Source organism: Pseudorasbora parva, chromosome 4 (genome assembly GCF_024679245.1).
Source record: "Pseudorasbora parva isolate DD20220531a chromosome 4, ASM2467924v1, whole genome shotgun sequence".
Taxonomy (NCBI): Eukaryota; Metazoa; Chordata; class Actinopteri; order Cypriniformes; family Gobionidae; genus Pseudorasbora; species Pseudorasbora parva.
Window position 1 is genome coordinate 4,415,610 of NC_090175.1, and position 22,806 is coordinate 4,438,415.

The following is a 22,806-nucleotide window of genomic DNA, read 5'->3' on the forward strand; positions in this document are numbered from 1 at the left end:
TCACCCTTCTTAATGTCCAGATTAAACTCAGAGAAGAAACTGTAGTCTTCAGAAGCTTTGACTGTAATCTTATATTCTCCAGAGTCGTTGTCATTCAGCTCTCTGATAAACACACGTAAGAGCCCTGCAGATCTGACATCATGAACGCCGTGTTTCTGTTCTGCTGCTCTGTTAGTGTTTATTACTGGAAAACATTGATCTGCTCCAGTTTTACACACACATTTCTCACGGTTCCTGAGTTGCATCTCATATTTGTAGTTTATAATGACGATTCCTCCTGAATATCCCGTCACACTACTGATTCTTTGACCTGTTCAACACAAACCAAAATCATTTGTCATTTTGTTATCATGCTACAATAACTACCTTACTAACTATTAATAAGCAGTAAATTAGGAGTTTATTGAGGCAAAAGTTGTTGTTAATAGTCAATATGTGTTCCCCATACTAAAGCCTTACCATGAACACATATCTGGTATTTTTTCTGAAACATTTATGAAAGCAGGTCCAGATTATGAGTGTAAATGTTAGATCAGGAGATAAAAAGGTTATTGCTGGCGTCTGTTATGAGTGAGACGTGTGAACGGCAGTAATTACAGTCAGTGTTGAGTATCGTGATGTTGAGGAGATCGTCATGGGTTTGAGGCTCTCAGTTACTCACCTGTTATAACCTCCACATTCACTTCAGTGTAGAGATCATTTCCAACTTTTTCTGTTGCACAGTAGTACGTCCCAGAATCCCCTTCACTCAGATCTCTGATGGTCACAGTGAGGACTTCAGATCTTGTGTTGTCATACAGAGAGAATCTTCCAGAATCAACCCATTTATCTTTAATTTCAGTCTTGATGAGGTCAGTGCACTCAGACCACTGACCTCTACAAAAATACTTTATATATGCTGAATATCCTTTATCATATCTGCATTTGATCGTGACTCCGCCTCCAGAATATCCCGTCACACTGAAGCTCACGACACCTACAACAAACCAGCATCTTAATACAAGACATACAAAACTGAATTGAAGTTAATTTCACCATATTAATTGAAGACAGAGAATGTTGTTCATTATTTAATGTCAGTTCTGGTTCTTCTGTGATGTGATTGTTTGATCCGGACTCAGTTCATATTCTTACCAGGAATCATCATCAGAATGAAAGTCCAGATGATCTTCATTCTTCTCTCTTATTAAATGATCGTCTCTGTTGTCAGTAGATTCAGTTCTTCTGAAGCTCTCGATGTGTGTTCAGATGAGCTTTGACTGTTTCTTTCCTGGTTAAATGTTTAACATGAAGAGCTGATTGTGACAGAGACGCCCACTTCCTCTGTGAGAGAGAGAGAGAGAGAGAGAGAGAGAGAGAGAGAGAGAGAGAGAGAGAGAGAGAGAGAGAGAGAGAGAGAGAGAGAGAGAGACTTTTAAACACACCTTTATTTATATTTACACTATAAGACATTCCTCATAGATATCTATTTTGTCATAAGTCCATTCTGAAACTCATACGATCACATATTGGATTCACAGTTCATATTCTTACCAGGAATCATCATCAGAGTGAAAGGTCAGATGATCTTCATTCTTCTCTCTTATTAAATGATCTTCTCTGTTGTCAGTAGATTCAGTTCTTCTAAAGCTCTTGATGTGTGTTCAGATGAGCTTTGACTGTTTCTTTCTGGGTAAAACATGGTCAACCTAAAGTGCTGAATGTGGCAGAGATGCCCACTTCCTCTGAGAGAGAGAGAGAGAGAGAGAGAGAGAGAGAGAGAGAGAGAGAGAGAGGTGTTAATAAATGCTGCGTTCCACTCCACTATAAGACACGCATTTGCAAACTTCCCTAAGCACTTCCCCTTGGGGGAATCCCGGCCACCATTTTGAAGTGCGTTCCTCTTCGTGAAGTGGACAAGGGAAGTTTATATAGACAGACCCTTGCTCCCTCGATTTAGACAGAGTGAGCGAGTCTACTTCATATGTACACTTCAGGCTGCTTCATATACCACAATGCAATGCGATTGTGACGTCACCGCATATCGTGTTTAATTTACCCCACCACAAACAACTCTATGATGTTTGAATTATTTTTTAAAACATTTAAAAGAACCCAAACACACCTATATACATATAGAATGCTGCATTAAACAATTTTGTGAAGGAAATAAATAAATAATAAATCAACTCCAATGTGGATTCCAATTGATCAAAGGCTTAGGGCGTTCCAGTTCAGCCCATTGCGAATGTTCTGCCAGTAGTGGACACTCATGCAACGTAAGCAATGACGCACATCTGAGTGAACAAAACAGAGGGAAGTTAGCGAGTGAAGGGCATAATAAAAATGAACTGAAACACAGCAAAAGAAGAAAAGAGAAGCTGTATTTGTTCGTGACTCCGCCTCCTGAATATCCCGTCACACTGAAGCTCATGACACCTACAGCAAACCAGCATCATTAATACAAGACATAACAACTGAATTGAAGTTGATTTTAAAGTGTTTTTAAAGTTAATTTCACCATATTAGTTGAAGACAGAGAATGTTGTTCATTATTTAATGTCAGTTCTGGTTCTTCTGTGATGTGATTGTTTGATCCGGACTCAGTTCATATTCTTACCAGGAATCATCATCAGAATGAAAGTCCAGATGATCTTCATTCTTCTCTCTTATTAAATTATCTTCTCTGTTGTCAGTAGATTCAGTTCTTCTAAAGCTCTCGATGTGTGTTCAGATGAGCTTTGACTGTTTCTTTCCGGGTTACATGAAGCTGCATGAAGGCTTTAGGTCCTCCTTACTAGACGTCCATATAATTTGGCCCTAACCTACCCAAAACTCCAGTGTTCAGATGATGTTCAGCACCACAGACAGCAGCTGATCATGTGACTGAGAATCATCACAACATACAAACACACTCATCTGTTCTCATCCACATCAAACTACACTTCATAGATGAATTATAACACTGAATAACTGACCTTCAAGAGATGCGTATGCCAATCAAACACATTACAGAAATCAACAGATCATAAAGCACTTTATCTGGACAGACTTGAGCTGCTGGGGTTTTAAGAATATAAGTTGTTAAAAATAACACTTTATTGTCATAAAGGACAATTTTTTGTTATATTCAATTATATAAATGTTAAGAGTAAATAACAATCTGAAAACGGACAGTTAATCACTTATTAATCACATATTTGACTCATAACTGTATAATCTCTTATAAAAGGTTCCTGAAGGTCCTTGAATAAATTTGAAAGAACCCTTCATGCCAAAGATGTTCTAAATAAAGAGCGAAATCTTAAAGATCAGGAATATTAGGCTGTTGTCACTTTCAGAGCGGATGTGTTTACTTTCTCAACTGTTTACAGTCACCTAAAGGTGCATTATGCAACTTTCCATCCGCTAGAGGGCGCCTATTAAAAAGAAAAAAAAGTTTGATGATGCCAACTTTGAGAGCATTATCTTGGGACATGTGTTCTTCACCTCACAGCTGGTGGAAAATAGGACTCGGGCAGAAATCATGTTGATGGATGTGATTATTAACGTTACTGTAGTGAAGCAGAGCAGGACCGAGTGTTGAGGAGCTGAGCACGGCTGCTGGAGCGATTGGTTATTAACGTTACTGTAGTGAAGCAGAGCAGGACCGAGTGTTGAGGAGCTGAGCACGGCTGCTGGAGCGATTGGTTATTAACGTTACTGTAGTGAAGCAGAGCAGGACCGAGTGTTGTGGAGCTGAGCACGGCCGCTGGAGCGATTGGTTATTAACGTTACTGTAGTGAAGCAGAGCAGGAGCGAGTGTTGTGGAGCTGAGCACGGCCGCTGGAGCAATTGGTTATTAACGTTACTGTAGTGAAGCAGAGCAGGAGCGAGTGTTGTGGAGCTGAGCACGGCCGCTGGAGCGATTGGTTATTAACGTTACTGTAGTGAAGCAGAGCAGGACCGAGTGTTGAGGAGCTGAGCACGGCTGCTGGAGCGATTGGTTATTAACGTTACTGTAGTGAAGCAGAGCAGGACCGAGTGTTGAGGAGCTGAGCACGGCTGCTGGAGCGATTGGTTATTAACGTTACTGTAGTGAAGCAGAGCAGGACCGAGTGTTGAGGAGCTGAGCACGGCCGCTGGAGCGATTGGTTATTAACGTTACTGTAGAGAAGCAGAGCAGGACCGAGTGTTGAGGAGCTGAGCACGGCCGCTGGAGCGATTGGTTATTAACGTTACTGTAGTGAAGCAGAGCAGGACCGAGTGTTGAGGAGCTGAGCACGGCCGCTGGAGCGATTGGTTATTAACGTTACTGTAGTGAAGCAGAGCAGGACCGAGTGTTGAGGAGCTGAGCACGGCTGCTGGAGCGATTGGTTATTAACGTTACTGTAGTGAAGCAGAGCAGGAGCGAGTGTTGTGGAGCTGAGCACGGCTGCTGGAGCGATTGGTTATTAACGTTACTGTAGTGAAGCAGAGCAGGAGCGAGTGTTGTGGAGCTGAGCACGGCTGCTGGAGCGATTGGTTATTAACGTTACTGTAGTGAAGCAGAGCAGGACCGAGTGTTGAGGAGCTGAGCACGGCTGCTGGAGCGATTGGTTATTAACGTTACTGTAGTGAAGCAGAGCAGGACCGAGTGTTGAGGAGCTGAGCACAGCCGCTGGAGCGATTGGTTATTAACGTTACTGTAGTGAAGCAGAGCAGGACTGAGTGTTGTGGAGGTGAGCACGGCCGCTGGAGCGATTGGTTATTAACGTTACTGTAGTGTAAAGCAGAGCAGGACCGAGTGTTGAGGAGCTGAGCACGGCTGCTGGAGCGATTGGTTATTAACGTTACTGTAGTGAAGCAGAGCAGGAGCGAGTGTTGAGGAGCTGAGCACAGCCGCTGGAACGATTGGTTATTAACGTTACTGTAGTGAAGCAGAGCAGGAGCGAGTGTTGAGGAGCTGAGCACGGCAGCTGGAGTGATTGGTTATTAACGTTACTGTAGTGAAGCAGAGCAGGAGCGAGTGTTGTGGAGCTGAGCACGGCCGCTGGAGCGATTGGTTATTAACATTTCTGTATTGAAGCAGAGCAGGACCGAGTGTTGAGGAGCTGAGCACGACCGCTGGAGCGATTGGTTATTAACGTTACTGTAGTGTAAAGCAGAGCAGGTGCGAGTGTTGAGGAGCTGAGCACGGCAGCTGGAGTGATTGGTTATTAACGTTACTGTAGTGAAGCAGAGCAGGACCGAGTGTTGAGGAGCTGAGCACGGCAGCTGGAGTGATTGGTTATTAACGTTACTGTAGTGAAGCAGAGCAGGACCGAGTGTTGAGGAGCTGAGCACGACCGCTGGAGCGATTGGTTATTAACGTTACTGTAGTGTAAAGCAGAGCAGGAGCGAGTGTTGAGGAGCTGAGCACGGCAGCTGGAGTGATTGGTTATTAACGTTACTGTAGTGAAGCAGAGCAGGACCGAGTGTTGAGGAGCTGAGCACGGCCGCTGGAGCGATTGGTTATTAACGTTACTGTAGTGAAGCAGAGCAGGACCGAGTGTTGAGGAGCTGAGCACGGCAGCTGGAGTGATTGGTTATTAACGTTACTGTAGTGAAGCAGAGCAGGAGCGAGTGTTGAGGAGCTGAGCACGGCCGCTGGAGCGATTGGTTATGAACGTTACTGTAGTGTAAAGCAGAGCAGGACCGAGTGTTATGGAGCTGAGCACGGCCGCTGGAGCGAATGGTTATTAACGTTACTGTAGTGTAAAGCAGAGCAGGACTGAGTGTTGTGGAGCTGAGCACGGCTGCTGGAGCGATTGGTTATTAACGTTACTGTAGTGAAGCAGAGCAGGAGCGAGTGTTGAGGAGCTGAGCACGGCCGCTGGAGCGATTGGTTATTAACGTTACTGTAGTGAAGCAGAGCAGGACCGAGTGTTGTGGAGCTGAGCACGGCTGCTGGAGCGATTGGTTATTAACGTTACTGTAGTGAAGCAGAGCAGGACCGAGTGTTGAGGAGCTGAGCACGGCTGCTGGAGCGATTGGTTATTAACGTTACTGTAGTGAAGCAGAGCAGGAGCGAGTGTTGAGGAGCTGAGCACGGCTGCTGGAGCGATTGGTTATTAACGTTACTGTAGTGAAGCAGAGCAGGAGCGAGTGTTGAGGAGCTGAGCACGGCCGCTGGAGCGATTGGTTATTAACGTTACTGTAGTGAAGCAGAGCAGGACCGAGTGTTGTGGAGCTGAGCACGGCTGCTGGAGCGATTGGTTATTAACGTTACTGTAGTGAAGCAGAGCAGGACCGAGTGTTGAGGAGCTGAGCACGGCTGCTGGAGCGATTGGTTATTAACGTTACTGTAGTGAAGCAGAGCAGGAGCGAGTGTTGAGGAGCTGAGCACGGCCGCTGGAGCGATTGGTTATTAACGTTACTGTAGTGAAGCAGAGCAGGACCGAGTGTTGTGGAGCTGAGCACGGCTGCTGGAGACTAAATGCAGACGGCTTGTTTAGGCGATTGATTCAATTCACCTGTGGCAATGGGTCTGACATAAACACCTGAATTCAGTAATTAAGGGGCGTGTCACAATACTTCTGTCCATATAAGCTTTGTCTCATTTCGTTAAATTTCGAAGGCTGCATCCTCCGGAGGACACGTTCTGTGTAGGATGCAGTATACGGAGTGTCCTCAATCAGAATTAAACGAGACGTCCTTCGTAGGACACACAGGCAGGAAGTATCACGTTTCTATGCCAACACGTTCAGCCTCGTTGTGCACTCACGCCAGTTATATGAATGAAAATTATTTATAACTTTAAAATTACTATGAAATGTTTCTTGTCTTGACAGCAATGTACTGTTCTAAACATTTAAAAAGCACTAAAGCGTTGTAATCCTGTTAACCACAACTATCTGTTTGAGGTAATAGAGCTTAAAAAACAAAAACAAGCTTGAACTTACATTTTAAACACCACACCTACGCTCGCATGTATATCTGGCAGTGGTGCAGTTTTTTTCATATAATGTAAAAAAATATATATGACGGTTGTTAACGGCGACGCAAAGAATTGTGGGTTATCTCCAGCCGTGAAGGATACTCCTCGTGCACACTCCGAATTCCCGTGAAAGAAGGACACATTTGAAGGTCGCATTTGGAGTGTCCTTCTCACTTTTTTTAAATGAGACGGCCTTATGACGTATGCAGCCTTCAAATGCGACCTCCGGAGGACGCAGCCTTCTGAAATGAGACACAGCTATAGTGTACTTCACTTCCCTTTTCTCACAGACGCTGATGTCTTTCACAAATTATATAATCATCAGACAAGTTTCACACAAAAATACACAAACTGTCCACTTGTGCTTTTGAACATCTTGAAACTCTAAAGATTTTATATTGATGTAAATGTGATGATTTTCAAACAGCTTTGGTTAAAGAATGATCCAGAACAAAGCGGGAAATCATTTAATGCACACTTTAAATGATTTTCCCACTTTTACCTTGGACTCATGTATGGACAAGTTAAAGCTGTCATTGATGTTTCCAGGGGAAAATTTGACTGGGCAAAAATATTTTTATTAGTTTCGATTAGTTGTCTATCTACGGGTCATTCGTGTGGAGTAGAGTCAAAAGCAATGAGTTACATTTATTTCATCATTTATTTGAATGAATGTTAGGGTGTTTCTCAAAGGAAGGCTGCATCCTTCCTAGTCCAGTCCTTCTGGGGCTTGTAGACCAGTGTCCTCTGTTTGAGAAACACCTTTAGTGTTGTGAAGTTGTGGAGATCGTCATGAGTTTGAGGCTCCATCTAGTGTTCAGATGATGTTCAGCACAGACAGCAGCTGATCATGTGACTGAGATTCATCTCTGAGATTCACAAACACACTCACAGTCTGTCCTGATGAGCCCCTGTTCTCATCCACATCAAACTACACTTTATAGACAAATTATAACAATGAAAAGCGGACCTTTAAGAGCTCATATATGCACATATATAATATCAACCTTACAAATCAAATTTACCTTGCATTAAAATTACGAGAATCATTTATCCATCACATAGACATCAAGCAGCTTGCTATTCCCATGATGGGGGAAGGAGATAGTAAAGATTCATATGTAATACATGTCTTGCATACGGAGAAACTTTACAAGTTACATGAAAATATGCATAATACCTTGGTATATGTTTAAGTCACCGTTGGGTGGATTAATTCATGTTATTGAATCTATGGTTTAAGTTTACTCCTCATGTCTGCATTGGTGTGAGGTCTTTGTGTGATGTTCAAAGAGCCTTTGGAATGCGTGGGTCAAGAAAAGAGGGAGGACGAAAAGGGGCCTGGCTAATGTCGGGCAGCCTTCGAAAAGCTCTTAGCGACTCTGTGTCCCGATAACGAATTTATGCCTGTCGGTAATAAATGAGTTCCTTCTTCGTGAGGTTCTACCCGCTGTTATCCTTGTAGAACAAAGAGGAAACGTCATGTGACTCATCTTTTCCTTGTGCTGGTTTTGAGATAACACAGGTAAAGGGGGAGAGCTGTTGTCTCTGGGGCAGTTGGGCATCCTTGATTAGTTTTATGATCGGTTCAGGTTTTGGAGAGGGGGTCTCTGGAATGCTGTGTCGACTCACTGCTGGAATATACATATTCCTACATCACGTTGTTTAAATATTTTCTCCCGTTGCTTTTGACTCACTATGGGCTTCTCCCCATTCTTCCCCCTTGACTTTATCAGACTTTATGTCTCCACGTCCCCCCGACTGTCTCATAGACAGTAAAGATTGTTTCTGAGCGTCTCCTCCTGTCTATACGGTAATGTCTCAACTGTGCGACAGAGTCGCGTTGGTTATGGCGCAATCGTTAGCCTATTTTTACAAAAACAGCTTCTGCGGGGCGATAGTGTAAGATACAAGGTAACGGAGCCTTTTATACATTGTCATGTTTCTTGAGAAATAAACAATGGACAAATGGAGTCTTTAAACGCCTCAGATGTAAAGTTATTCACTGTCAAAGTGACTCAAAAATGAATGGGTGACGCAGGTGATGGCTTGGTTAGCAATGGCCGCCCCTATGGGAGGAACGCTTTCCGAGAGTTAGATTACCCCCTTGATAATGACGAGCGAAGGCGGAAGAAAATGAAGCTCACATGGCAGGTGCATGCACGTGCGCACGCAGAATTAGAGTGCAGAGAAAGCGGAAAATGCGATCGCCGCAGTGAGTTAACAACGCGGATTAAATCTACATGTAACTTCTGCATGAAAATTGATGAATGCAGAACATTTAAAAGACTGCCGTGAGTAATACAGGACGGGAAACGCATCAGAAATCGGTCGTCTCAGGGACACTGATGGTATGAAAATATCTATCTTTGATTAAATGAAGGACTGATTGTCACTTAAATCTGTGCTATTTGACTATTATAATGCACAATAAAGAGACAATTAGTTAGTTATTTGATGCTGTGGTTATTATTTAAGTGCATGATGCACAGTTTGTTATGTGTTTATAAAAAATGTAACCTTGTGTATTCAGAAAATCTGAAATAGTGACCTATACCACTGGTTTACTTAAAGAGTTCATGTAAATGATAATGTTATGCTTTAATAAATATGAAAGTAGGCTCAAACATGTAAATTAACTGTAACAGATTCAACCCGGCGCTCTGGTGGAGTTAAATAGTCTGTAATCGGTGCTCTTGGGAAAGGGAAAAATCGAATGGCAAAAAAGGCAGGTCCAAAGCACTCAGTTAAGTGAAGGATAAGGAAATAATTAAAAAGCCTTTATTTGGTATGGCTTAAGTCATTTTAAAATACAAGAGCCAACATGTTTCGACCCAAATTGGTCTTCATCAGGACAAAGCAACACAATGAATGAGAATGATACCAATTTATATGTTACACCCCACCCATAACCCAACAACATCCAATTAGCCTAATAAGGACTAATACAATCAATTCATCCAATGAGGCAATCAGGTGGACAGGATTGGGAAGACCAACGTAATAAAAAAATAAAATAAAATAAAAAGACAAACTCCCCTTTAACGTAGGCTACCTGGAGAGAAAAACAAAGCAAGTGTACAATATTAGAAGAAACAAAATCCAAAAACAAGAAAAGCAAAAGTAAGAAATACAAAGCAAGATCATCCTAAAAACATAGAAAAAACATCATAAAAAACACTTGAACTCTATGTCAAAGTTTAAATTAACACATTAGAGACAGTTGTATCTGGAAAAGTCTTTAATTGCATTGCATTTGTTCACATTTAAGAATTATGTATTCTTTTCTTTGTTTGTTTTTTCTTTAAGGTTATCAACCTTATCGAATCATTTAGCCAAACTGTAAAATTACTGTCTGACCTGACAAAATGACCAAATACAAGAGCTGAAAAATTATTTGGAGTTGTCCCCTGTGATTGGCTGATACTTTTGTCGAGTTAGAAGCAAATACTGATGTAAAATTCCCAGATAAAATCGACAGTGTGTGTGTGTGTGTGTGTGTGTGTGTGTGTGTGTGTGTGTGTGTGTGTGTGTGCTAAATCAGTTCTGAACAACCTTTAAAAAACAAGGCATAGCTGGATAATATAAAAGCAGATGCATTCTTTAACATTAATTCAAGCATTTAAAATGTCCTTAACATACTCACACAGCATGACTAGTAGAGTAATACATAGGGAACATGCGAACGTACAGGTATGTATCATATACATTCTGGAATAGTTTACTTATGAGTAAAATGAAGAAGATGTCTGTGCTATGTGTATTGGGTTGAGTCCTCAATGTCCAGGCCCCTCTGTCTGCTTGAGGATGGTGTCATGTGGTGATATGGAGAGAGATTGGAATCTATTCGAACTATCAACAGGACACTAACGGTGTTACTGCTTAGCGGCCTTCAAGCCACAAAAGTGACAACGGCAATGTGATGCGTGGGTGATTTAGGGTGAGCGGGTGCCTACGGTCACCCACAGTTACGAGTCATCCAAAAATATTTTTAATGATATTTGGGCAATCGGTGGGGTCGTTTGAAATAAAGATGCTAATTAAACCTTTGTAATTTATATAGTACTAGACACAATTTACTATGAAATACATTGGCAAGGAGGATCCTCTGCGTTCCAGCATCAGTGCAGCCAGTGAGCGCACATTCAGCTCCGCAGGTCGTGTCATAGAGGCGAGAAGAAACCGTATCAACTCAGGGACGGTTGATTCAATATTATTTCTACACAGCATAGCGTAACTACGAGTGGAGACTGTGCCCACCCAGATAGACAGCTTGCCCATCCATCAGTTCCAGGGAATTTTTTATTTTTAGTAATACTATTTTCTAACGCTTAACAATTCTTCAATGATTGTTTTAAATGTGATTTATTTTGTCATGCATTAGAACTCTATTCTAGTATTAATTAAAATATGCTAATTACTATTGCTAATTCAATTACTTCACGCCAGTAGTAGTAATGTTAAGGTTTTCGTCGCGGCAATATCCAGATTTGATTCCAACTAGCAGCGCCTTTTTTGTTTTCTTATTAAAACACCATTTATGACACATTGGTGACCCATCACGGAAACCAGGGACACAAGTCGGCAGCACAACTTTCGAGCAAAATGAGAAAAAAGTGTTTTTTTTCTTCTTCATATTTTGTGATTTTCGTTTTTTTGCATAATCTGTTAGTTGAGAACACGAAATAGCCTCTCAGTTTTTGAGAAAGCAGTATTTGTGTATTTAAAAACGTACATTTTGAGGTTGAAATCGGCTTTTTTTCGGAGATTCCAGCACGCAGTAGGGGCGTGTCATTGTCTGTGTGTATTTCCATACGGGATAAGCCGGCTGTTGTTTCTTTTGTTATTGTCCCCACCCTCCGAGGGAAGCGTGGCTACTTATTATGCAGCGCTCTGGCCGGCTCTAGCTGATGTCAAAATTCAATGAAGATGGACGCCGCAAAGATGATCGCAGACGAGCTGAACCGTGGCCGTTACACCGAAAATGTTTTGAAGTACTTCTTCGTCAAGCCGGATGCTTATGAGCAAGAGCTCACTGATTCTGAAGACGATCTGAGCAACGATGAAAGCGGCATAATAAGACTGTATAATATCCCTAATCTACAACTGAGCGAAGATGAAGACGAGGAAGAATGTATTGGACTGGCGTCAGACGAGTTGGACCGTAAGATATCAGAGGCTATATCGATAGTAACATTTGATGGGGATAAAGACAGCGAAATGGGGAAAATCCGTAACTTTGACAGTAAATGCTACACGAGGAGAAAAGAGAACTCTCTGCATGGGAGACAGTCCAGTAGCCATAAGCTTTCTCCAGACATTATGTACAACATACGGCTGGATTCTTTAGCTGCGTAAAAAGAGTGGCAGGACATGCAAATTACTGGACATTTAGAGGCAAACAGACGCACAGCGCAAACTTCAGAGATGGTTACATTCACAAAGAAGACCCCGACAAAAAGAAAGTGTGCCCGAACAACTTATTTCATTGGAGGCATCGAGATCTGCAAGAATACTTTTCTGTTTCTTATGGGTTGAGTTCAAGAACACGTACACATTATCTCATGTTTAGACCTTCCCATACCTACCTATTGTTCTTAACTGTCCTTTTAATTGTAATCGTTTGCATCGTATCACTTGCCAAAAAAAAACATTACTATAATGGGCTTTTAGATGGTAATGTTAGGATTTGCTACCCTGTACTATTAAAAGTATGCGGTCCGATTTTTCCCGTTGCGTCTGTCGTTACTAGCAGCCATGCAGCTTTACAGGGGGTGTGGCTTATCTAAATGAGATGTAAATGAGCCCTATTGTCACTCCCAGCAGGTGAGAACAGGTGAGAACTGCAAAACTTTAGAGGCTGTTTTCTCTCATTTAAACTTTTCTAAAGGCATACATTCAGATGGCCACAACTTCTCCAAATATTATCAGATTTTCATGTGTTATACATCGTTAGGAAGCTTGGGGACTACACTTTCAGAATCTGTGAATAACTCAAAATGCCCCAGAACCGACTTGTGTCCCTACTTTCCGTGACTGGTCACATTTAAGAAGGAAACGCGTCTTGACAAAGATGACAGGACCCCATAACACTTTTGTCGTTTGAAAGTGAACTACATAATATGTTGATATTAACATCTTCAGCCAACTCCGATTTGTTTAGAACAGTCATCAGCTATAAGGTAAGCTACGGGTAGGTTTTTAGTCTGGCCCGCTGTGGCATGGCATTTGCATGTAATATTTGTGAGCAAGGGATTTCCTTAAATGTACATAAGCCACATGTACTGTATTAGCAATTGCATGTTGCTTCTTAGTTTGTTTTTGTTTTAAACTTTTTCACGTTGCAGCCGATTACACAGAAGTTAGTGCTTACAGTATTTCACTTTAGTAGCACAGCGTAATTTTAAAAAATTCTGAGCACCAAGCTCAAACATCACAAACACAGCTCGTACTACGTGGGCTTGAGAAGGCATCAACATGTAGAAGTAGACTATATTTAAAGTCAATAAAGTATAAAATGTCCAACATATGAGGAATAGCCTACTTTTTGCTGTTTTGCTATATGTTTCAATAGGATTTTAGGATTTGGGGATTATTTTTGTTGGGAAAGTCGGGGGAGAGATGCACACTTCGATCAGACTGGATAAACACATGCATCATCTTAGTTGTTAAAAAAAAAGAAACCAAATAAATGAATACTACGATGAGCATTTAATACTTAAGAAATGCGGTTCAGGAAGCGGGCGGGTTATGGAAATGTGAAATACAATATTTTCTTTTTTGCGGTCCGAGTTGCGGGCGGGTTAGTTGAAAATGTCGGTCGGGTGCAGGTTGATACACTGAACCGCGCATCACTGAATCACCGCAAATCAGACTCCTTGGTGCCAGGACATTAACTTATATGCAAAAGTCAAAAAGGCTAAAAGCTTTCTGAAGCTTACAGCAAAATCACTCATCGTAATCCAGTCCAGATGCTACAAATGGTTGTGTGTACTGAGAAAATGACAATCTGAAAATGGTCGACATGTTTTTGCTGTAATCACTCTTAACTGCATATAATGACTGATAATCCTAATCATTATTAAAGATAAACATCATCAGGAATGACTGTATCCTTCAGTACATGATGAAGAAGATGATGATGATGATGTGAGGTAAAGTTCAGTACTGTTCCACATTAGCGTAAATATTTTCGGAAGAATCAGAGAGAGAAACCTGAGGAGAGAGAGCATTTGTATATTCAATAATAGAATAAATTTTTAATATTTAAAACCAAAAATCTTTTTTTAGTAATAGTAAAATATTCACAGATTGATTGTTTGCTGGTGTCTCGTGAGATGTTTTGGAGGAGGAATCAGCAGCTGTCAAAGACAAGAAATTTTTTTGTTTGTTAAATCTTTTTCACATGTTTGTATTTCTCTGTTCATCTTTAGTTGTAGCCAGCAGGAGGCAACGAAGGTTGTTTTATGAACAAGGGGAAATATAATTGTCTAATTGCATGTAAAGGTAGCAGTTCATTCAGTCATAAAGGTCCTTTAAAAGAAGGTAAAAACGGAAGAATGAGTCTTACTGTGAGACAGACGCCTCCTGCAGAGAATCACGGTCAGTAACACGAGTCCAGTGATGATCAGAAGCAGAACCACAGACACACTGACCGTCAGTGGAATGGAGTTCACTGTTGAAGAGGGAACCCATGTGCAGTTTATTAACAAATGTGAACAGAACACAATAAACTAAGACCTGACCTGACACAGAACATGAGCATGGACGCCGACTCTCAGACAATGGTACAGGGACAAGACTCAACAAGAGACAACAGAAACATGAGGACTATTGATACACAGAGACTAATGACCAAACAACTGTGAACAAACAACACAGAACCAATGAGAAAACGGGACTGAGAAACACATGACTTACAACCAATAAGAGCATGGAATGCACAATACATGATCACATTAGGTGTGTTCGACATCGGCTGCGGCTGGATGCATGCGATCGGCGAGAGTAGCCGAGTGCAGGCGGGGAGGAGCTGCAATCGGAGACGTGAAGTCGGACACTTTCTGCTTCCCGTGGTGATGCTTGAGCTGTGTTTGCAAACTTTATCACAGCTGAAGTTAAATAAATGCAATATTTCTCAAATACACAGATGTTTTAAATGATATTTTCATCCAATACTTTATATACTGCTTAATAAAGCGTCTGTTTGGACAAGATTAAAGGTTCAACATATAAACCACACCATCAATGAAGTGGTGTCAACGGTTTTTATCAGTTTTAGTTTGATAAACATGACAATATAACATCGCGACTACATGAAAAGAGGTTTTACTGTTATAAATAAATGATTTGTGAGCATTAGCGTGACATAAGTTTTCAGAATAAACACGAAACGCACGTGATCGCTGTCATACGGCGAATCGGCCAATCGTGGATCAGCTGTGTCGTCATCAGAGCTTGTGCATCCTCCTGCAGTCCCCCTTGAGAATCTGCAGCGTCTGCATCAGCCGGCTGCTCTCGAATCGCTCTCGCGGTACTTTGTTGACATACGTAACAGTCACGTGCCGTCAGCGCTGTCTCAAGTCGGACAAAATTTCTAACCGGCATGCACTGCTTTAAGTCAGCCGCCGATCGGTCTGCGCATCGCTAGGTGAAGTCGAACAAGCCTATTATGGGAAGGGAAACACATGACATTGGGTGCGTCTTAATCAGCTCCCTAGTTCAGTAGTCAGGGCACTGATCAGAACATAAGTCAATGGGCTGACTCCCTGATTAGTGCCCTAACTACAGAACTAGGGAGCAGATTGAGACCCATGTAAGATCTAGGAAACATGACTGAGTAAAGTTCAAAATAAAAGACATGAAACAAAACACAAAACCAACCGTGACAGTCGGAGAAGAGCCTGAAAACATACTCTGTTACTTTTGTAACCTCGGTTCCCTGAGAGAGGGAAAAAGAGTATTGCGTATGGGAAAAACTCCTTTTCTCGAGAATATGAAGTGATACTTTATTAATTAAGGTATCTATGTAAAGCGCAGTGCAGCTGCACGGCAATAGCCAGGCACTCTGATCGGCCGGGCCGCGGCAACTGCAGGAACCTATGGTGAGGCGGCTGAGAGGAACGAACCAATGGGGGTGCTCCAGAGAGACCCCCAAAAAAGGGGCTTATATTTGCATACAGGAGGCTATATAAGACCCTGATTCACCAAAGGTGTCAGGTTTTAAAAATCAAATGAAGCGACACCTGAGAAGCACGAACACGGCGCTGAACGCAATACTCGTTCCCTCTCTCAGGAAACCAAGGTTACGAAAGTAACCAAGTAACCTAACTGAATGAGGGAAAGTCAAAAAAACCTCTTGAGAGACCAACACAGGCGGGCTTCATAAGGGGAATGAAAAAACCGGAAGAGTCGGTTCATTTGAACACCTGACCAGACATAGTCGGATCTATGGTAGAGTGTAATGGTGCTTATGAACGATTGTGTATAAGCGGAACGCAATATAAGCAATCGTGTTGCCAGGGCTGCAGAAGGGCCCTTACACGGAGAAAAGCATTGCTTGTAAGCTGGGACCTCCAAATTGTAGAATCTGATAAAAGTGGACAGAGAGGCCCTGGAGCCTGCCACCGCACAGATATCTTCCATGGAAGTGCCACATGACCAAGCCCAAGACGAGGCCATGCCTCTAGTGGAGTGGGCTTTAATGCCTGTAGGACAGGTTAGGTTCTTAGACTTATATGCTAGTGAGATCGCATCCACTATCCAGTGTGAGAGTCCTTGTTTCATGACAGCACAATCTTAGTGCGGCCACCGAAGCAATGAAGAGCTGATCCGACAGCCTGAAATTGGGGCGGAGCGCTTTAGATACATTCTCAATGCCTTGACTGGGCAGAATAGGTCCGTGTCTTATTCTCTCTGAGACGTGGGTAAAGGAAGCAGTGTAACCTGCATACAGAAAAGGGTTGATAGCACTTTGGGTATAAAACAATGTCTCGGTTTGAGCACAACCTAGAAGTTGTTGGACCCGAACTCAAGACAGGAAGGGCTCATGGAGAGTGCGTGTAAGCTACCCACTCGCTTAACTGAGGCCAAAGCCAGCAGAAAAGCGGTTGAGTGATAAGTGCTTCAAGCTCGTGGTCTAAAGTGGTGAGGAGGGGAGACACTTCACTGCTTCTAAAACCACGGCGAGGTCCCAAATAGGGACTGAGGAAGGGCGAACTCAAGACAGGAAGGGCTCATGGAGAGTGCGTGTAAGCTACCCACTCGCTTAACTGAGGCCAAAGCCAGCAGAAAAGCGGTTGAGTGATAAGTGCTTCAAGCTCGTGGTCTGAAGTGGTGAGGAGGGGAGACACTTCACTGCTTCTAAAACCACGGCGAGGTCCCAAATAGGGACTGAGGAAGGGCGAGGCGGGTTTAATCTCCTGGCCCCTTTAAGAAAACGTACAATAAAATCACTTTTATGAATGTCCCGAGATCTGAGCATGGTTAGCTGCTATGGCACTGCGGCGGCATAGTGACGAGAGCTTCGGCTCAAGTTGGTTTATTTACTCTAGTATTCTCTGTCCGCGGCGCTTCTTCAGCGCGACGGAACGAGAGAAGAGGAAGAGTGAGGAAACTCTGCGGTGGCAGAGTGAGGAGAGCTTCGGCTTGAGTTTGCTCATGTCCTCTAACATTGTCTCTTCACGGCGCTTCTTCAGCGTGACGGAACAAGAGAAGAGGGAGAGTGAGGAGAGCTCCGTCTTTCCACAGGGCTTATTCGGCGCAGCGGAACGAGAGAATCCTGGCATAGAACAAGCCTGTAATCTATTTGAAGTGGCATTGCTGCTGCAACACACACACACACACACACACACACACACACACACACACACACACACACACAACAACATAGAAACACATAATAAAGGGTATTTAACGCCGGATGGCGCAGCTGGAACGCAGGTGGCTGGAGGCGGAGACACGGTGGGAATCCGGCGTCCTCAGGGCTGCAGGGATGTTCCGCTGGTTGCTTTTCGACGGCGGTTTGTTTGATTCCGGAGGAAAGTGATGGTGTTGCTGAAGGAGATAAAATCTGACACCTATGACGAATGAGGGTCTTATATAGCCTCCTGTATGCAAATATAAGCCCCTTTTTCGGCGGTCTTTCTGGAGCGCCCCCATTGGTTTGTTCCTCTCAGCCGCCCCACCATAGGTTCCTGCAGTTGCCAAGGCCCAGCCAATCAGAACCCTCCTCGCACCTGGCTATTGCTGTGCAGCTGCACTGTGCTTTACATAGATATCTTTATTAATAAAGTTTTGCTTCATTTTATTTGAGAAAATGAGTTTTCCCATACGCAATAGGAGGAACCTCTTGATAGGGAACACCAGATTCACAAATGAGTGTGTTTGTGTTTCAGTGTGTGTTGTATACCAGTTACAGGAGATGCATATGTGAGTGCTGGAGATTTCACTGATGATGATGATGATGATGATGATGATGATGATGATGATGATGGTGATGATGTTGATGGTGTAGTTTCTGGGAATTATATATATATATATATATATATATATATATATATATATATATATATATATATATATATATATAATAAATTGTTAATGAATTCACACATAGAACTTGACTCATGGTACAGATGCTTGTTACTGATATCTTTCACACATTCACTACCCAGAATTAGTGTTTGCTGACACACACACACACACACACACACACACACACACACACACACACACACACACACACACACACACACACACACACACACTTAAATAATATAATTGTGAACTGTTAAAAATAATTGTGAGCTGTTAGTTTGAGTTCCCAGAACTGAAGCCTGTGGTTTGACACTGAATAATACAGTACTCATCAGTGTGACTGGATGAACACCCTTAACTGCAGTTAACTATAGTACAAGTGTGGTAAAAGGACACACAGATGAACTAAAACATGCACTTCTACTGCATCCAGATGACCTCACCTGTACTAGAGTTAAAAACTGTAATACTGTGTTCAAATCACACTAATGCTAGAATGCCAAACACTGTAGTACAAATTAATATTTTTAATTGTATTATGGTTTAATATCAGTGATAAAACCCTGTGTACCTGTAACAGTGATCCGCACTCATGTGATGAAGCTCTTGTGTCCTTGATCAGACTGAACTCCACACCAGTATTCTGAATCTTGTTCAGTCACACGACTGATGCTTCCCGTCAGGAGCTGCTCTTCTCTGTCATCATACAGCTGGATCTTTCCCTCACTCCTCCATCTTCTGCTCTCCTTCACAGACGTCTCTTCAGCACAGAGATCAGCTCCAGATCTCCGGCAGAGAAACTTCACATCACTCCTGTGGGATTGTGGGTATTTGCAGCTGATGTTCACAGATCCTCCTGCAGCCGCTGATAGACTGATGCTCTTCACACAACAATCATCTGTTTGAGATCCAAATAAAGAGCAGCAATGTTACAATGAGCAGATATATTCATGATTCTGTCCAATAATGCATGACTGACTGAAAGTGAAGTAATGAAAGCAGGTCCAGATTATGAGTGTAAATGTTAGATCAGGAGATAAAAAGGTTATTGCTGGCGTCTGTTATGAGTGAGACGTGTGAACGGCAGTAATTACTGTCAGTGTTGAGTATCGTGATGTGGAGGAGATCGTCATGGGTTTGAGGCTCTCAGTTACTCACCTGTTATAACCTTCAGCTTCACTTCAGTGTAGAGATCTCCTAGAGCTCGTCTATCAACTGCACAGTAGTACGTGTCAGAATCCTCTTCACTCAGATCTCTGATGATCACAGTGAGGACTTCAGATCTTGTGTTGTCATACAGAGAGAATCTTCCAGAATCAACCCATTTATCTTTAATATCCGTCTTGATGAGGTCTGTGCACCATCCAATCTGTAGCATATCTGACTTATTTTCTTTACAAAAATACTTTATATATGCTGAATATCCTTTATTATATCTGCATTTGATCGTGACTCCGCCTCCTGAATATCCCGTCACATTGAAGCTCACGACACCTATAACAAACCAGCATCTTAATACAAGACTAACATATTCATAAGACTGAACATAAATTAACTTTCAAATATCTTTATATGTTTTAGTGATTTACTCTGAGTTCAGATCCTCACCAGGAATCATCATCAGAATGAAAGTCCAGATGATCTTCATTCTTCTCTCTTATTAAATGATCTTCTCTGTTGTCAGTAGATTCAGTTCTTCTGAAGCTCTCGATGTGTGTTCAGATGAGCTTTGACTGTTTCTTTCCGGGTTAAATGTTTAACATTAAGTGCTGAAAGATAAAAAAAGAGGAAGTAAACTACTTTACTCATGGTAAACACAAACATACAGGGCTCACAGACAGAACAGACTAATGCTTTTGCTTTTTTACTATTACTATATTTTTCCAGAATCATAATATGTAATATCTTTAACTAATTTAAGTTTTAAGTGATGTGCTTCTTCAGTACATCACATTATATTTACAGAGACTGATAGTGAAAGCAGCAAACAGCAGCGGTTCCCATGGTAACTGTATCACTACAGTGTGGCTGACCGATTCATTCTGCACATTTAATAAATTATGTTGTCACACCTTTAGTTTTGTGCTGATCCACTGATTACATATTTAATGTATTTATAGATTTGATTCTTGTTTCTCTTTTTCCCAATGTGATCTTAGCATGGTGACATTGATACACTGTTGAATATTGATCCAAATCATCATTTTGGTTGCGATGTTGGATCAGCGCTGAAACTGGGATGAAGTCGACAGCACATGGAGACGGTGACAGTGAACTAACAGTGATGTGTAGTTGATGAGCTCAAGATCATGCAGGTGTGTCTCTCTGCAGAACACTAGTGGGTGTTCCCCAGTCAGTGTTGTGTTTTCAACCCCGTTACCCGATTGGCTGTAATTCACTGGGGCTTGGTTTAGGGGCGGGCCTTCTTGAGTTTAGCAAGTCTGTTGAAAAACTTTCATAGTTGATTGAAAGTTGAAAACAGATTGGTAAACACCCATTTTGGTTTTGCATGTGGCCTTCTCAGTGTTTAACTGATGCTTCCTCATTACAGAGAAAACACCGGCCCATCCTATACAGAAGACTTCTGTGTTGAGCCGCCTCACATACAGGACCGTTTCTAACAATACTTTTAGTTTGATTGTTATTTGCATTTGATTTATTGTTACTGATGAGATTTTAAAAAGTTATTAAAGTGTTTGAATAAACTGGGCTTTTTTACATTCTTAGAAAATTCATCTTGTTTATTAGGAATTAATAATATAAACAATATTTAGCAGATTTATCGAAGCGCTAGAGACATGAACATGAGCAGACTGCCACACTTTACACGTATCGCATCTATTGGTTCGTTCAAGTCCTCCTGGGATGTTTGTATTCACGAGGTGAGGAGTCGTGTACAGCAAGATTTGTTAACTCTGCTGATAGAAAATGAACAAAGAATGCGCATCAGGTGAGTTTTAATCCATTACATTTTTAATTAATCTATAAAGCCACTGTAAACTGTATCATTATAAATTAGGCTAATTGTTACATCACAATGCTAGCTTACTTTGTTGTAAATGACAAAGCCTGACAGTGTGACAGTGCTAAATACCAGTTATATTCAACTACAGATGTGCATCCATTGAAACCGCCATGCTTTTTACTGACACGCCAACGACTCGTACAGATCGGGGTTTAAAGAAAATCCAGAACTTCCCACTGGCATTTACGACTTTGTGGTGACGTTCATGCGCGTTGAACTCGTTAATACGATCTTTACAACATGACTTGAACACACCATATTACTCAGTGCTTGCAGAGCGCCTTGGCTCTTTCCTTTAGTGGAGGCAGATGAGGCTGGGCAACTAAACAAATGAGAAACATTTAAATTGGGCAACATTTGAGACATTTGTAGTGGTGTCCGAAACCAGCGGATGTTATTAAGTGCATTCATTCAATCCCATAATGCACCACAATAACGAGTGTAGAGTCGTACACACAGCGGCTGTCCGAATTCATTCATTTGTTATCATTCACTCCTTCACGTGAACTGTTTTAGTGGACAAACATAGGGAATAGTGATTAAGGTGTTTTTTTTTTTTTTGTTTTTTTTTTTTTATTGACATACAGACATACAATTCATTATAGTGCAGTAATTGAAAATCGAGTAATTACATAATTCTAGAAGTGAAATAAAAGTGTAAACGTATAGGTGTGTGTGCGTGTGCGTGTGTGTGTGTGTTCATAAGCAAATTTAATATTTATTATATTATCACTACCACCCCTTCTTCTCACCATCATACCGCCGTCATTGTATTAATCAGTCCTTTGTTTTCTATGTAATATTTATCATTGTCACCACTTTCAATGGATCAATTAATTTTAGATAGTGTTATAATAATATAAGATAAGATAACCCTCCCCCTACATCTTTTCAGTCCCTATACTGTGTGTAGTGTCTAAGGTGCATTAAAAGAAGGGGGACATTGTGCGAGTGTCTCAACTTGGGACAGAGATGCTGTCCTAGGGAAACCACTTCTCGCCTGTCTTGCCTGCCTGAGTGTTTATGAGGTTTTTCAATGTATACATACATACACAAATTTCTCTTCTAAATTGTGGTGCATTAAAAACACATGAAAAGATTAGGGGGAAAATTAGAAATAATCAGTTGATTTAACTATAGTAGTAGTGGTGACAATGAAAACCAGGTTTGAAGTTCCAAAACAGAGAGCAAATACAACAACAACAGCAATAGTGATTAAGGAGTTTTAGAGAGCGATTTGGGATTCAGCCATTGATTATAGAGTGCACATCGATGAATACCCGATGGTTAACAGCGATGCGGGTGTTTTCAAAAGTTAGCATTAAAA

General features: G+C 41.7%; 1 protein-coding gene and 1 long non-coding RNA gene across 2 annotated transcripts in view; both read right to left on the minus strand.

The window, feature by feature from the left end:
- Window positions 1–1,300, minus strand: part of LOC137073728 (uncharacterized) — a 32,151-nt gene extending 30,851 nt beyond the window's left edge. The window contains exons 1-3 of the mRNA XM_067442433.1: window positions 1,135–1,300; window positions 662–976; window positions 5–310 (exon numbers count right to left, since the gene is read on the minus strand). Of these exons, the coding sequence (XP_067298534.1) occupies window positions 5–310; window positions 662–976; window positions 1,135–1,174 (661 nt within the window). The 5' untranslated portion in view covers window positions 1,175–1,300. The remainder of the gene's footprint in view (window positions 1–4; window positions 311–661; window positions 977–1,134) is intronic.
- Window positions 1,301–14,020: 12,720 nt separating this feature from the next.
- On the minus strand, window positions 14,021–14,601 carry LOC137073836 (uncharacterized). The gene is made up of 3 exons (XR_010904799.1): window positions 14,487–14,601; window positions 14,225–14,277; window positions 14,021–14,131 (listed from the first exon to the last, which is right to left on the minus strand). It is a non-coding gene; the product is annotated as an uncharacterized lncRNA (long non-coding RNA).
- Between the last annotated feature and the right edge of the window lie 8,205 nt (window positions 14,602–22,806).